At 44.6% G+C, this 15,713-nt stretch overlaps 3 protein-coding genes across 3 annotated transcripts in view; all 3 read right to left on the bottom strand.

Moving 5' to 3' along the window:
* LOC126557285 (glycogen [starch] synthase) overlaps nucleotides 1-15,713 on the bottom strand; it is a 396,509-nt gene that overhangs the window by 5,251 nt on the left and 375,545 nt on the right. The window lies entirely within an intron of this gene.
* On the bottom strand, nucleotides 549-2,810 carry LOC126557774 (monocarboxylate transporter 7). The gene is made up of 5 exons (XM_050213654.1): nucleotides 2,394-2,810; nucleotides 1,662-2,314; nucleotides 1,219-1,363; nucleotides 888-1,008; nucleotides 549-801 (listed from the first exon to the last, which is right to left on the bottom strand). The coding sequence occupies exons 1-5, from the start codon at nucleotides 2,758-2,760 to the stop codon at nucleotides 549-551; spliced, it is 1,539 nt and encodes a 512-aa protein (XP_050069611.1). The 5' UTR covers nucleotides 2,761-2,810.
* Nucleotides 7,118-7,592, bottom strand: LOC126560031 (serine/threonine-protein kinase WNK2-like). Its single transcript, XM_050216192.1, has 2 exons — nucleotides 7,524-7,592; nucleotides 7,118-7,453 (listed from the first exon to the last, which is right to left on the bottom strand). The coding sequence occupies exons 1-2, from the start codon at nucleotides 7,590-7,592 to the stop codon at nucleotides 7,118-7,120; spliced, it is 405 nt and encodes a 134-aa protein (XP_050072149.1).

Consider the following 15,713-nt stretch of genomic DNA (forward strand, 5'->3'; position numbering starts at 1 on the left):
TCCTTGCAAATTTATAAGGCTGTTGTGATGATACAATAGCTCTTGTTAAGTAACTGTCTAGTGAATATATGATTGAGGGATGAATGTTGAGCCACTGAACAGCCATCAAGAAAACATTTGCCCGTTGTGCACTTCCCAAAGCGTACAAGCTCGCATGCAGTACATTTCCCAGGCGACAGTTATTTTAACATAAATAACTCATAGTTGGGAATTAAAATGATGAAAATAAGGAGTTTTATTTTAGACGTCTTATTTCGAAAATTTATTTATTTTATGCTCTTGAGTTGAGCCAGTAATGCAGTTCATAGGCATCTGTTAGGCCACAACCAGTAGCTTGCGTGCGATGAAACATTTCACGGTACAGTTTCGGAATACTTTCGTTCGGCGAAACATAACAAGAAACCTACTGGTTTGAATCTACTGGGTTGAGCTTACACGTTAATTCTTAATTACACGCATTACAGTAAATCGATGCGTCCGAAATCCTCCAACAGAACACATAGTTGAATCGACCCTCATTCAAAACCAATCCTTCTCAGCGGTCACGATCACGCCTTCGTTTCCTGTATCATCGGTATCGTCACGTGCTGTACGGGTTCTGCTTTTCGCGCCTTACGCTTCAACCGGTAGTAGCAGATTTCGAAGAACCACGGTATCACGCACAGTGCCATCACGAGCGTTAGGCAGTGAAACGAAACGGTGTAGCTTCCGGTGACGTCACGGATGTAGCCCACTATCGGACCGATCGCAAACGTTATGTTTCCCTGCAGAAACATAAACAATCCGTAGCCGGAAGGAAACCTGCAGCGGATGGACGCAAGAACGGAAAGATAAGAGACATTGGGCCACATCAATCGAAGCTGATGAACTTGTGAACGTTAGCTTACCGTTCTTGGGGCAGATATTCGGAAAATACGAGCGGAAGCGGAACGTGGATCCAGGTCCGTAGGAAACCCATGATGGCGGTCACGATGGCCATACCGTAAAAATCGAACACGCACAAAAATCCTGCCCAAACAAAACGAATTCAAAGACAGAGACCATTGGAAAGCGTTAGAGTGATAATTGGAGGGCCTGAGCTTTCGCATTTTTTTTTTTGGAACACGTTAAAGACCGGAATTGCTCTCTGGTTTAAACGTGGCTGTGCCTATGAATTACAGAATGGCAAAGCATCCTCTGTCCAGCGCGCCTTGGAGGCGATGGATTTTAAATAATTACCAAAACGTGCCACAATGGTAAAGAGTGCTCCGGCCAGATAGACGTAGCGGGCCTTAATGTTCAAGCATGTGCTTGAAATGGCTAGGAAGATGCGCGATATTAGATCCGCTCCGGCACCGATGGCGATGATTAGCGAAACGTCCGACTGGAAAACCAAGCGAGTGAAAAAATGGAGCCAAAAATAGCAGAAGGAACAAGAATAGGAAATAGATTAGGGATGAGATGCAAAAACATAACCACCCAAAACTGGGAGTCCGATCAGTTTCCGATTTCGCCCAGCGTATAGGCGGTTCTTCGGTCATGCCATGCACACCATTAGTATTCACGGCCATGCGTCAACCACCAGCTGCGGTTCGGGAGGAAATTTAAATTGCATTCGCAATCCCCTTGAACCGGAACCACGGACAGCTACGGGCATGCAATGTGCCGACGTGATCACCTACCTTGCTGAACGACAGCATGAAGAGGTACATCGGTTGCAAGGTGAAGAACGCCAGATCGGAATAGAGAGCGAACGAGATGCCGAGTACGATGTTGACGTAAATTGGATCCTTCAGCAGCGTCAGGTCAAGGAAGTCGACCAGGATCTGCCACTTGGTCGCCGGTTTGCTGTCACGTTCTGTGCTGTCGCTAACGACGACCGGGCCAGACCAATTGCCCAGCCCCGGTATCGATGACGCCCGCCGGGAAGCTCTCAGTTTCGCGTTGCGTTGACACAAACCCTGCCCGGCCGGTAGCTCCTGGAAGTCATCCTCCGTCTTGGTTCGCTTTTCTTCCTCTGTCTTAGTCGTGGTTGCGGTGGGTACGGGACCATACTCAACGCTGGACTTAGCATCGAGCGGCACACGCCGCATATGCCACTGGACCGGATGCATCACGAGCATGGCGAGCAGTGTGTGACTGTTGACCGCTGCCAGTACCGCCATACAGCCCCGAAACCCGAACGCATCCATCGAGCGTTGGATGAAGATGGGATAGAACATGGTGCCGAGTCCGATCAGTGTCTGAGCCACGCTCATCATCACCACACGCTTCTCCACGAAGTACGCGTTAAACGTCGTGTAGGACACCGGAATCATCAGCCCAAAACCAGCGCCTAAAGTAGCCGGAAAGACAGCCGGCATCCGGAGAAAATTAGACCAGCACTGGCAGACTCACCCCCGGCAAGAACTTACCCTGAAAGACGGCGAACGAGATGAGCAGCTCGTTGGTGGAACGCACAAAGATGGTCATCATGCTGCCGATGATGTAGGACACGGCCCCTATCAACCCAACCGTCCGGCAGGATGTTTTCTTCATCAGCGTGTTGGTGAACAGGCCGGCAAAGCTGAGCGCACTGAAGAAGCAGCTCGTGATGAGCGCAATCGCACTCGTTTCCTCACCGAGCTCCGTCAGAAAGTCACCAAACATCAGCCCGAACGAGGGCAGCGAACCGAGCGTCACGACGAACATCATGGCCATGCCCACGCCAACCAGCAAACCCCAACCACCCTCGGGCGGTACACGCCGGTACCGGACGTCGTGCACTACACTTGCGGCCATTTGCGAGCTGCCCCGTCACCTAATACCCGAACGGATGCCACCGTACGTTTCGACCGACGGCCCTTTATCGGGCCCCTTTTTATCAACTCGGCTCGAATCGTTTGCTCTGCACTGGTTTGTCCGCTTGTTGTCGCCAACCTCTGCCTGATCCTAAAAATAACACAGGTGTTGCCGGATGCCTTGCAGGTTCATGACGAGGCTCCATGTGCGGGCAAACAGTAGCGACGGTGGACGGATTAGCTACTCAACGTGTGGACGGAGACAGTTGGTGCGACCTTCCCGGTGGTGCGGGGTTTTGCGGAGAGAAGCCGACAGGAGGAAACTATTTTTAAAGGGCTTTGAGACGCTGTACTGATGGAAAGTGTTGCAGTAGGCTGAAAGATAAGAACACTTTCTATTTGAGCAGAAGATATGTGCGATATGCTTTTGGACGTCTTACTGATTTACTAGACAGCCGTTGCTACGAGAATCACGAATAAGAATTCAATAAATCGGTGCTGGTCTGGCGGTAGAATTGATTTCAAATCCCATCTGGACTGTTACTCCGTATTGTGGACTAAGTATCCAGCTAAGTTGTATCAACAAGTCTAGTAGGCTATTCAATAGCTCATGCGATCTATCAGATCATGTAGTCAAGAAGATTGTTATGTTTTATTGTGCAAAAACTCAATTCCCTATTAGTTTGCAGTATTGCGAAAAGAAATCTAGCTATTTTCGCTAAAAGAATTTAGTAAAATTTAGCTAAAAGAAAAAACTTCCCATTTTAGAAATAGATAAAATCATAATCGAAGAACGGCAACGGAACAGCACGCGGTCTCTTCGTGGCCTTCCGAAACCGTGGCCTCGCAATGGGACTTTTCCTGATCGTTGGTTTTGTACGCTGCATATTTCGGAATCGGCGTGTCTTCGTTGTTCTTCGACGCTTTGGCGGTTGGGTACGTCTTACCGATCGGAACGGTTCACGACGCAAGGAAGGTGTCCTTGTTCGCAGCTTCATCGCACTCGTTGCCTTACTTGGAGGTCTCGATATCGCTGGTATACTATTGGCTTGTGCCACCGCACGGAACCGTTTGCTACTGCTCGATGTGGTGGAAATTTGTTTCTTTGGCCGTTTTGTAGTTTGTGTCCTTTTCTTGGTGGATATCACACTCTTGGTAACAGTCGCTTTGGTGCGGAAACTCTTTTTTGACGTGATGGTAGGCGTTTCCGTGGTTGAGCTCGAACTATCCCTTGGACGGGCAATGCGTAGTTGAACGCCATCTAAGAGCGAAACAACTGGTCGGTTTGGATTGGAGTCTGTTTTGGTTTTTGCTTGTACCGAAGAAAACCCACTATAGGTATAAATGGAATTGGGTCCCAAGTTATTTTGTGGCATAAAGGCAGGATTTTGAAACGGAGGAGCATAAACCTGACCCATATTAGGAAGGATTAGGTTATCGATGTGATTTACTACTGGAAAAATGGTGCGATTGTTGAATGCTGCAATACAAACCAATTCGCATTACTTCAGGATTGTTTTCGATAAGATCGCACTACGCTTACCAGAATTGTTGCGAGCAGCACGAATGAGACTTTCATAGCTATCGTAATTGTATGAAGAAAAATTGTAGTCTAATTCGTTGAAATGATACTCGGTAACTGTCGGTACGGTTGAAGCCTTGGTGCGTATTCCAAAGGATGTATTAAGTGAAGTAAAAATTGGAATTATGGTTCGATTGCTTTCAGATGATGAATTAGCATTGGATTCTTCCGTTCGGTTGGCAGAGACGCTCAAAACTAACTCGTTTTGATCCGTAAATTCCAGATTGTACAGTCTGGAGGAAAGGTCACTTTCTGTCACATTCTCGGTCGCCTCTGTAACGAATTCTGTGAAGGTGGGCTCCTCAGACTGGGTCTGTGAAGATTGACAGACAGTGATTGCATTAAGTAATGCTCAATATTTATCGGAACAATATATACAAACGAACAGTTATCAACTGTAGTTGCCACCCAAGCACCAGTCCACAAAAGTAAATGTATTCACAGAAACGCATCATCACTCACTAACAGAGAAGTGCTTTCGAATCAGACAAGTTTAGAAATAATACAGCGTACAGAATTTTTGGGAACCACCCGAATGATGGGAAATGATGATGAGATTTTAATGATGAGATAACGGAGGGTACAAGAAAAGTATGTGCAAATTAGCTGGATAGCTAATTTTATCACGTAATGCGTAGTAACCAATACTACTTCTGTCTTAAACAAAAACACTGAACATTTAACAAAAAGATTTATTTTTATTAACGACGATAACCGAGCTTTTTACGGTATTCCTAAACATGTTTGACACAACTGAACGTAACAGACTTTTAAAAGAAAGTTATGCGCCGAGAATGTATGCAATCCGCATATCACGCACAAGACGAGCTGAAGCAACGGAACAACTACACTGAAATGGATAAATATGAATATTTAGTTTCGTTTTTAATTACTTTACAAAAACATTTTTGTATGCTTCAAAAGCCCGCTTTCTACTGTTGAGATGATATTATTAATATTTAAAAGGTCAACAACATAAAAACAACATAATGAATCGCCCTCGACCCAAACAAAACTATCAATTTTTACGGTCGAAGGTGATACGATTATTGCATTTGTAAAATGCTTCAAGATTTCGCGTGTTTGAGTTTTATCTCTCACTCTCTCTCTCTCTCTCTGGCACTTTTTGGTGTACAGCCTTGCTTTACTCTCGGTACACAAAAAAGCCAACCAACAATCGTACCGCTCCGATGGCTGGAGGAATTATAAAGAAAATAATGATATAGTGCACCGAAGCCGAGAGGGCGAAGCGAAAAGTATTTCAGCAGCAGTACCAGCAGCATTGCTGTGCTAGGGAATGAAGGGAGTGTATTAAGCCTTGCCACTACATTCTATCAGTAAACGTATTTTGCAAGCAACTGCTCAACACACCACTACTTACTGACCGAACCATAAACAGACAGTCCAACCGGGCGGTGGACCTGTACACGGTCGCCATCGCGCGCACCCCTAAGAGTAGCTCATTATCAGCGTAATCCGACTTTAATTTACTCCCGAGCTCATTCACGATGACCCAGGAACAAGGGGGTAGGTCTTACTGCTCCACCCTGTCTGTGTATGCGCTTTGGCCACGAATCGGAATTGCGGTTGTACACCGCTGCTGGGTCGGGTCTCGTTGGCTTTTTTTTGAAACGCCGGATCGACCAACGGTCGGGGGTGTTTATGACAAATAAAGTTACAGTTTTCGCGAGCTGCAGATTCGGTTCCGGAAGGTTTTGAGTTTGTTTACATACACACAAAAAAAAAAGCAAGAAGCAATCGTGGTTGCGCTTTACCTCCAGACTGAGGAACGAAAAATAAAATTAAAAGTACAAGAAATGGGAAATAAACGCTACGGTAGGGATGCTTTCGTTGCAGTGACGATGCAGCGATGGTTAGATCTGTTGTGCAGTGTTTGGCTTTAGGGTGGTGGTCGATTGCAATGGAATGCAAAACGGTGCTTTAGGAGCCAATGTGGGAAGGGGTTGGCCGGTTTTCGGTTTATAAATTTTCTTCGGTACGCGTGGGATTAATTTGAATAAACCGAAAATTGCCAGCTAAACGGTGGTTTACTTTTGCTGCAGTGCAGCGAGACAGAGTCCAATTAGTATCTTGGTATCAGCTTAAAATATGAACAGTGATATTTGCTTTTTTCTGGAAATATGTTTCAAGGAGAGACTTTTATTTAGTTTGTATCAAAACTAAGAGTAAAGGTGTTATTATACAATTTTATGTAGACATTAATTCCTGAAGGATTAATGACGAAGCTACTCCACAATATTGAGCTGTCAAAACTTATCAACCATAGCAACAATATTGCGTTGAAAGCAGTCCGTCTGGAGTGGTTTCGCTTTTTTCACACCGAAACCCGATACAGACAAATGACTTGATCGTCCAAGAATGTCGCTTTTTATTTTTATTTGCTCCTTAGTGCCTGATCATTAATGAAACGTATAATTTACCTCCAACCCCTTGAAGCACTGCACTTTCAGAAAAGAAGAAGCTTGTGCTTTGGATAAAATATAAAATTATAGCATTGATGAAATTTTTTGACACTGCCACAAACGAACACGAACACTGCACACTTGCTTCAAGTGTTGCTCATTGCACATTTTGCTGGGGAAAAAACGAACGAATCATGGAAGAACACACAAAAATACGCGTCGGAAAACAAATGATTCCAGTGGGCAGAATAAATTAACCAGAAGCATGTAATCGATAGCCCTGACCGGAAGGATTCACACGCGACATCGGGCTACGGTGTTTGAGGTTTGGAAGTAGGTACTTCAGCTCCACTCTATACCACACGGTACGAACTCATCTGCTGGTTGCACAAATGATTGCTAGCGTACGGATACGGCAGTACCGGCATGTTGGGATAGTATAATGGCCACTGGGCCACAGGCATGGGTTGTTGTAGTGGTGGTACAGGTATGTAGGTAGTGTACGGTGGCATCACGTGGGGCTTCGGCTCGATCCCGGTGGGAGTATAGCTTTGCGGAGGCATCGTTACCGTGATCCAGGTTGGTTCAACGACGTGAGGTTTGCCGAGCAGTTGTGGCGCCTCGGTAACGGCTGGAACAGCATTGTAATCCTCTGTTACTGTTGGATCTGGGAAGTGATCCTGTAGGTGCTTTGGGAAATGAACCGTGAAATTGTGATTGATCGTAGATACATTCTGCTTCAAAGATGCTCTTTCTTACCACTGTTGGAGCACTAAGTACTGAGAATGGAAGTACGATTCCTACTAGCAGAACATTCAACTGAAACATCTTTATTGAAAACGATCTTTACCCAAGCAGCTACTGATTGGAACTGATGTGCAAAGCGCATTCAACTGCCCTGCACTATGAGCTAATTATAAATAGCTTCCCGATGAGCTTGATCGAGAACATGATCGAGAGCGAGGCTGTGGGGCTTATCACTGAAGCGTACGCAAAACTAACTCGATTGGCACGTGGTCCACATAGTTGCATGCCACGCGCTGATAACAGACGAAAGCGCACTGGTTGATTGGATTGTGGAGATAGTTTTGATGAGGCGGCTCACCCTAGCAGGGTGCATGCTGTGATCTGACCGATGTCAAAACAGATTTTGAATGATTCGTTTACTGAGCTGATAAAATATGACGTAGACTGCATACTTTCGGGCGTATCAAATGTTAAATTTAAACAAGTATAAATGATTTACTGTATAACGATAAAATTTATGCATTTTGTGTGATAATAAACGGATTTATGTATTTATGGTGCCAAATTGGTCAACTTTTAAGCCATTCATTAAAACTTTTGAAAACCTTTAACTCCATTTAAGCCCCACTCTAGCATTGAAACCACTTAAACTTGTCAAGAAGCCTTCAAAATTCCCATTAACTACCATTTTGATTTTACGATAACACACAACAACAAACACGATTACCATATTGAACCGCAGCAGGCTGTCAACCAAATCCTATTTTGTCTAATCCTGTTTAGATTGTAAATCACCCGCAGCGCACCCGAAGACTAAACTCCCACCGCTCATTACTCAATCATTCCGAGTAACGCAAGTGTGTGCGCACTCGCCATATGTTTGAACCGCTGTGTTTCCATCGTACAAAGTCTCATGAGGTTGCCAGCTGTGTGTTTGTGTGTATTTGCCGGTTTCAAACGTTTCTTTCTGACAGGGAACGATGGCGACCGTATGTCGACCAACGATGGTGACATAAAATCATGTTTTCATGCATCGGAAGTCGCTTCGGGAGTTCCGGCCAGGAGCCCACGGAGTTGTCGTTTGTTTCGGCAGTTTACGAGCCGTACCGGTGCTTGGTATATTTGTATATTTTTGTGTGTTTTTTCTGCTTCCGTCTTTCCATATCTACAGTTTGATTGCTTCGCGTGCGCCACAGCCAAAAGGGTAGTAGTGGGACATCTTAAGGAAATTCACCAACTCTTAGCAAGTACATCGGGCTTCGGGATTGGGAGGGAAGAAGCAATACAAACCATTTTCCAATCCCATGATGTTCGCACACGAAATGGTATTTGGGAATCGGGAATATCCTTCTGCGCCTCGACGTTGTACCGAGGAACCCTTGATGCCTTAAAACTTCGACCCGAAAATCGACGCTTTCAACTCCTTCCAAGAGGATATATTTGCATACAGGCTTTCTTTTAAAATCGAGCTAGACTCGAGGGAAAAACACTCTTTGAACGACAAAACTGATACTGGTTGATCTCAAGAGGTTGCACGAAAATGTTTACAGTATTCCCATTGCATTTGTTAGTAAAAAGTCAAATCAAAGTACAAAGTCTGCGGATCCTAGTACTCCACGCACGCAAGCGCCATCTGTGAACAAAAAACTAGGAAACTCATTTGCTCACTTCAGGCTCATATTTTTATGCTCATTTCATTAGCATAATTAATTAGTCTAACAAACCCGCACTATAAATATCAATGTTCAGTCCGCACACCAAACAAAACTAATTATAATCCGACAATTAAACGGCGTGTCCATCTATTCCACTCTCAACAACGCGAACAAGCGTAAGTCCGATACGAAAAACAAGAATTATTACACATGTAAATGGCACGCAAGCAATCAAAGGTACTCGATGAATGCGTTATATTGCCACCATCGACATTATTGAATTTTACAATCACAAAAAAAAGCCTCACCCGGTGCTTCCGTCAGTCTAGCCTTCCCTTACTACCGAAAACAGGAATTCAATCAAAAACCGCTGATTCTCTCCTTCGCCAAGACTCGATCGATGTATCGAACTCATAAGCACTTGGAAACGATGGAGAAATAAACCATCGTGAAGTGAAATAAAATAAATGACGCACAACCATAAACAGATTTACAACTTACCCGGGCGGGTTTGAGTCTTTGGGCTCATGCTGACTGCTGTCTCCGTTTTGGTTTGGCAAGCTGATTCCCGAACCGATTGGCACGTCGTCGGCCGAAAGTACACGTGAAGAAATCGTTAAACTTAACAACCAGAAGTCCATCCAACCAATGTTTCGTCCCGGTTGGGTCGTGTACAATTAACAACAACGAAAAAAAGAAAAGTTGAATATCTTCCGAACTTCAAAACGAGTTGGGAAGTTCGATTCAAAGAATTTGGAACGTTTTTTTTCGGTCGATGTGCGTACCTTTCAAAAAGGGAACAAATTTCACTCTCCCCGACCCTTTGGCCAGTCGCGAATTATGCCTCGGAAATCTGGAAGAGTTTTGCTAACAATGTTTCCCGGGACTTTTCGCTTTGTGCGTAATTTACACGCCGTGCCACTGATTGCGCAACAAGTTCCCCGGGCCATCGGGCGTGGACTGTTTGCTTTTATTGCTTGCCGTTTTCCGATTTGTTCTCTCTTTTCAGAGGTTTTTTTTTTAAATTTTATTTTACAACATCGCCCCCAACCTCACTGGGAGCAGGGGCCACTTTCATTATATCGCGATGGGAATTTATAAATTGTTGACTGTAAGCAAATATTCGCACACTCTACACGCACGCCACGAAAGTCCAGAACCATTGCGACTTGGCGACTGGAGCGGGTGGGATCATAAAACATAACGACTGTGAAATTGGTCGATAATTAACGACTCGATCGTGCCATAAGACGGGCCACAAAACCCTCCAACGGTTGTAGGAGATATCGAAAGGAACGGAAACGAGTGTTTCAAACGCAGCGTGAAAAGAAGTCATTTAAAACCCGGACTCACGACGGTTACGGTCCCGGTAGGCTGGCGACACTGGACAAATTGTAGCTCGACAGCTTCTTAGCCCTGCTGAGTGATTAAAACTGAGATCCAGGGGGGAGGATTCTGCACTTTGCGCAGGATGCAGCCGAAAATTAGCTGACCACACGGCGGGGATGCACAAAATGAGCATTACCCGGCGGGGATTCTTCAGTCGTCGGATGGTAAACTACAGTGAGCGAAACACTTGTTAGTGCAATCTTGATTTTAACTTTTATGGCATATTTATAGCAAATCATAGTGCAATAGTCTTTATTTGTTAAACCTTGTGTTAAACATGCTTTCAGGTTTATTGAAAATATCGAATTATTCTATAAACTGTAAACGAAAATTGTATGCCTTTGGGAAGATTTCTTTTTTATTCGGAAAAGTTTCCTGTTTGCTTTCCCTGCGGATATCAGGGAAGGCCGACTCCGGAAGTGGTTCTCCATTCCCTCAAACGAATAAGCGGAAATTGTCCCTGGTTGAGATTTGGTCCACGATTAAATACATCTTTTAGCTAGTCCTGGAAACGCCTGTAAATTATAAAATATATAGCACTGCGCTTACCATAATTGTAAGCACTGTGTAAGCTGTACGATTACAACTTCAGATTCAATTCTTAAACTTAACACGATCAAACAGGAAGTGCAGCCCGTGGAACTGTTTTCTTTGTTTCGCTGCTGAAGCGAACAAAGCACGAAAGATCCAAAAGACATTACACATTTTACTGCTCGAATGCTGGATGGCATCAGGATATAAAGTCTAAAGATTCTCAAGTTTTTCAACTCCTCAACCGACATCATTACCGGCCCAATTAGTGGAACACATGTCAGCGATAAATTTCACGCCATTTTTACTGTCCACAATTGCGGGATTGAAGTACAAACGGACAACCATTGCATACTGTTTGGCGCTACGGATCGTTTGGTTCGATCGGCGTTGGAATCGTAGAGCCCGCGTGGACAAGGATCTTGTACGCCCGCTCGATTCCACCCGCTGAGTGACAAGTTTTATCACAGAACGAATAATTAAACTCGCTCGATACACGGCCGGTTGGAAATTGGGACGGCGCTATAAAACACGAAAACATCGCAGCGTTGGTTGTTGGCGAGGATCACACGATCGTCGTCGCCCGGAGTGAAGGTCACCTCCATAAATCATGTCTAGCGTGGACGTTTCGTGACGGATTCGACCAAAACCGATATTGATTTCTTCCACTGGTGATCATCTTCGTGAGAGAAATTGTGGACATTGATGTGGCGGTGTTGCTTCCCTCCGAAGAACAATAATATCTGGAAAGGTTCTGTTTTGGTTGGACTCTTTATTACTCTTTGCTGCTTTGCGTGGAACATGGTTTTGGACCTAATTTGATTTTTATGGTACACCGCACTATAAATACAAATGCCGTCGAAGTAAAGCTAGGCGATTGATAACAGGGCGAGGACACTGCAGTAACGTTCGGTGTGTCGTTAAAGATGATTAATTGCCCGGATGGTACGGCAGATGTTAGTTGGTGCGTTTCATCGTCATGTTTCTGGTCCACCGTCTCGTAGATGTGCTTAAAAATTGATTTTTATTCTTTGCCACCAAAATGCTTATATTTATGAACAAAAAGTTGGGATTTGCTTTAACGTAAAAGTAAATGAAATTGATGAGCGGTTGCGTGAGCATAAAAGCTAGCAATAAAGCATCACCATGGTGGAAACATTCCTCGCACTGTTGATGCATTGTTACGCAACGTTTGCAATTGTTTCTACGATGATCGAGAACCGTGAACGATCGGCAAGCGCATGAATGAGCAGTTTGGTGGAGGTTAAATGTGAATTTTTTTTTGCATTTCCCGTTTTTCATTATCTGTGTGCGAGCGCTGGAATGAAGTGTGTAACGAACTGGCGTACACACGAATGCATCACGGCGTTGCCCTCAGGAACTCAACAGCCACCGGCCCCTAGGTAGGGTAATGAAATGTGTGTAATTAAATTTAATAATCCATCCACACACGACCACAGACCGATCATCATATTTGTACATTATGTTCGATTGGTTGCATCCTTTTCCCGAGACCATCAACCCCCCACACCGAGGTTGCATCACTTTAATGCATCAACTCTTGGTGATGATGAGGCTAGTTGCGGATGGATTCCCAACCCCTGTCCACAAGTCCCAGGAAGCCTCAATACCTTGGTCAACTTTTCTAGCACTATCGTGTGGTCTAGCACCATCTGTCAGAGAGAGAGAGAGAGAGCGAGATGTGGTGGTGGTGGTCTGGGGTCGATTTAAGCCTCGTCCCGGTTCCTGTTGTGGGCTAGCGAAATTAATGCACACACGCACAAATGCACACCAAACACCGAAATTAATAGTGGTTCGGTGCATTGTTTCTGTGGTGACTGCCCCACTTGAAGATGGATGACCCGCGAGTGGCTGTTTGGACCGCTCTGGCTTAATGAATGGTTTTCGAGTGTGATACATGGGGGTGGTGCATATAGATGTGCATTCTTTCCGATTCCTTCCAGCTTTGTTGTTGTGCTGAATGGAGCCACTTGCATAGAATACATATTTACATATCGAGTGTGTACGGGAATGTGCGCGCTGATTGTTAATTTACAGGGTTAATTAATTAGCTCTCGCTCGCTCGACGGTTTCAGGATATTTGCAATGGAATTAGTGAGGGTAGAATTGAAATAGAAGTGATACTCGGGTTCGCGATTGCTACGCAAATAAAATGCCAAATCAGTTGAGAAAACTGAAGGATGGTTGCTAGTGATTGAATTTCGTTTTGAGGTTCAATCATTGATGTCATTTTCGAAAATAAATTGGTGCATTTAAAGATATTAGGACTGGTTAGAGTTTTTAGTTACGACGTAACTATTCGGCTAAATACAGGTAGATGGCAATGTGATTCGGAAGGAGTAGCACAAATACTTTTAGTGCAGAGCGCCATCTGCATGTGGGATTTCTTAACTACTACTCGTTGATGAAGAGCAGTTCAATCGAACATGCTAAATAGTCAAATTTGACAGTTCCCAGGTCAAAAAGTAAACAAAAGAATCGTTCCACTTCGACCTTAAATTCCTTATTGAGTCTCTCTTTTTAAACGTGCTCAGCTAAGTGATTTAATTACGGGATAAAGTCTCTTCTGGCACATCGTCCTGTTTAATAAAGCGATAAATTCCCAGAAAGTTCATAAATTAAATCTTTCACACCAAACATAGCTTCTGCAACATGCTTAAGGCGTTCCCCAATCTCATCCGAACAAGCAGATGATGTTCTATTACAGCTATTGTCCTCGACAAACGCAAGTGGGGGAAGAAAAAAAAAACAATGTCAAGCCTCAAAACATGTCGTACGGAAATTTATTACTGTCCACAGGAATTTTTGGCGCCCGAAAATAGTTCTTTGGAAAGTTTTTGCCCTCCAAAAACACATGGCTCATACTTGTTCCCTTTCCGTCATAGGTTTATCGTTCGACAGCTGGAAGCTTTAGTTTAGCAAACTTTAATAGGCGGAAAACTGTGCCACCGACCGATCGGTTATGGTTTCCGCTCTTCCCGATATTCAATTTTTCCTTCACTCTTCCACGAAACCCACCAAACTACAAGCTTTTTGACCCTAAAGGGGTCTGAATGTACCGAAAGAAAATATAAACCACGCCAAAACCCAAATCCGGGAAATTGGTACGTGATTTGTGGTGGTAATTAATCTTTGTCCCGAAGACCATCCCGTGTCTCTCGAGTCGCTTGACGATCTCTTGTTCCCGTTTTTAATTTTCGTACAGTACGGTGGCGTTCTGGGTATGCGGTCGTCTCCTCATCCCGGACGACGACGGTCGTGTTCCGTCGTCGACCAAAATGCTTATCCGGGTGTTGAAACGATGATATTTTATGGTAATTTTTCTGTCCGCTCACGATGACAGGGAAGGCGTGAATTGGTTCAAATTACAAACCTCTTCGCCATCAGACCACGAACGCTGTGTCGCACGACTTTGGACCGATCGATCGGTTCAGTTTGTTGCATTTTTTTTAATGGTCCAAGCTTCAGCGGAAGGAATCCGGTGACTTCGACGACCGGTAAACGACACACACACACACATATGAGCCAACATGCTTCCGTCTGGTCCCGTTTTTTTTTGTTCTCCGAAGAAACTGAGAACCCGACACCATATGATCCTAATGATGACATGTTGGAATTTTCGGAACGCTGCATCACAACACCAACTCCAAACGCAACAACTGAACACTGTCACACGAGCTCTGTCAGCACGCACTTGGCGTGGAAAGTTTGTTGGACATTTTACTCCCTATTCCATTCCACTTCTATCGGAGATGATTTATCTCCCGTTTCATACCGTAAAAAGTTTACAAACTACAATCAAACGCTGTGCGGAATTGTGTGGGATATAAATTGGTGTGTCATCGTTTGTGTTCTCTGTTTTTGGACGGCTAGACACACACTGAAACCCCATTTATAAAGAAGCCTTTCTTTGGGCGGGAGAGTCATAACTACATGAGATTTTAATGTTTTGCTAGATAGCTACCACTTCTAGACGTTTGCTTGTGAATGATGATCGGGAGTTAGGTTTAATGTTATTGTCACCTTGTTGCTAAAAAATGGGCAACGCAGCACCAAATTATGAATACGATTGAACGTCCTACAATGAAGGAACAACTTCATCGATCCACGGTGTGCGTGGTGTGAACATGTGTCTATGAGATAAACATGTCTAGATTGAGCTGAGAAGCCCGAGCTTCGCGACTCGCTTCACACACCGATTCAAGGGCGAATGTTAGTTGAAACCAAACACCGCCCACTATAAACGCCTGGCGATCCGTGGGCGATGCTGGGGACGATAAATTGCCGACAACATCTTTAAATACGAGCTGATCAAAGGCGCATCGGTCTCGCTTTCCCAACCGATCATCAGCAATAGCAGACCGGTACAATCCTTTCGGCAATCCGGCAAACGTACAACTTCAACATCCCGCATCATGTTGGGGGCCTGGGACGACGCCGTGCAACACAGAACACGGCCAATTTCATCCGCTGCCTTATCGGTTGCATACTCCGGCGTGTGTGTGTGTGTGTCTGTACCCGTTATAGACGTAAAATTAGCGGAAGATCAAAGGAACCACTTCTTGAACCGTTTGTTGTCTCGTATCGTCGCTTCAAACGACGATTC

Source organism: Anopheles maculipalpis, chromosome 2RL (genome assembly GCF_943734695.1).
Source record: "Anopheles maculipalpis chromosome 2RL, idAnoMacuDA_375_x, whole genome shotgun sequence".
NCBI classification, from domain to species: Eukaryota; Metazoa; Arthropoda; class Insecta; order Diptera; family Culicidae; genus Anopheles; species Anopheles maculipalpis.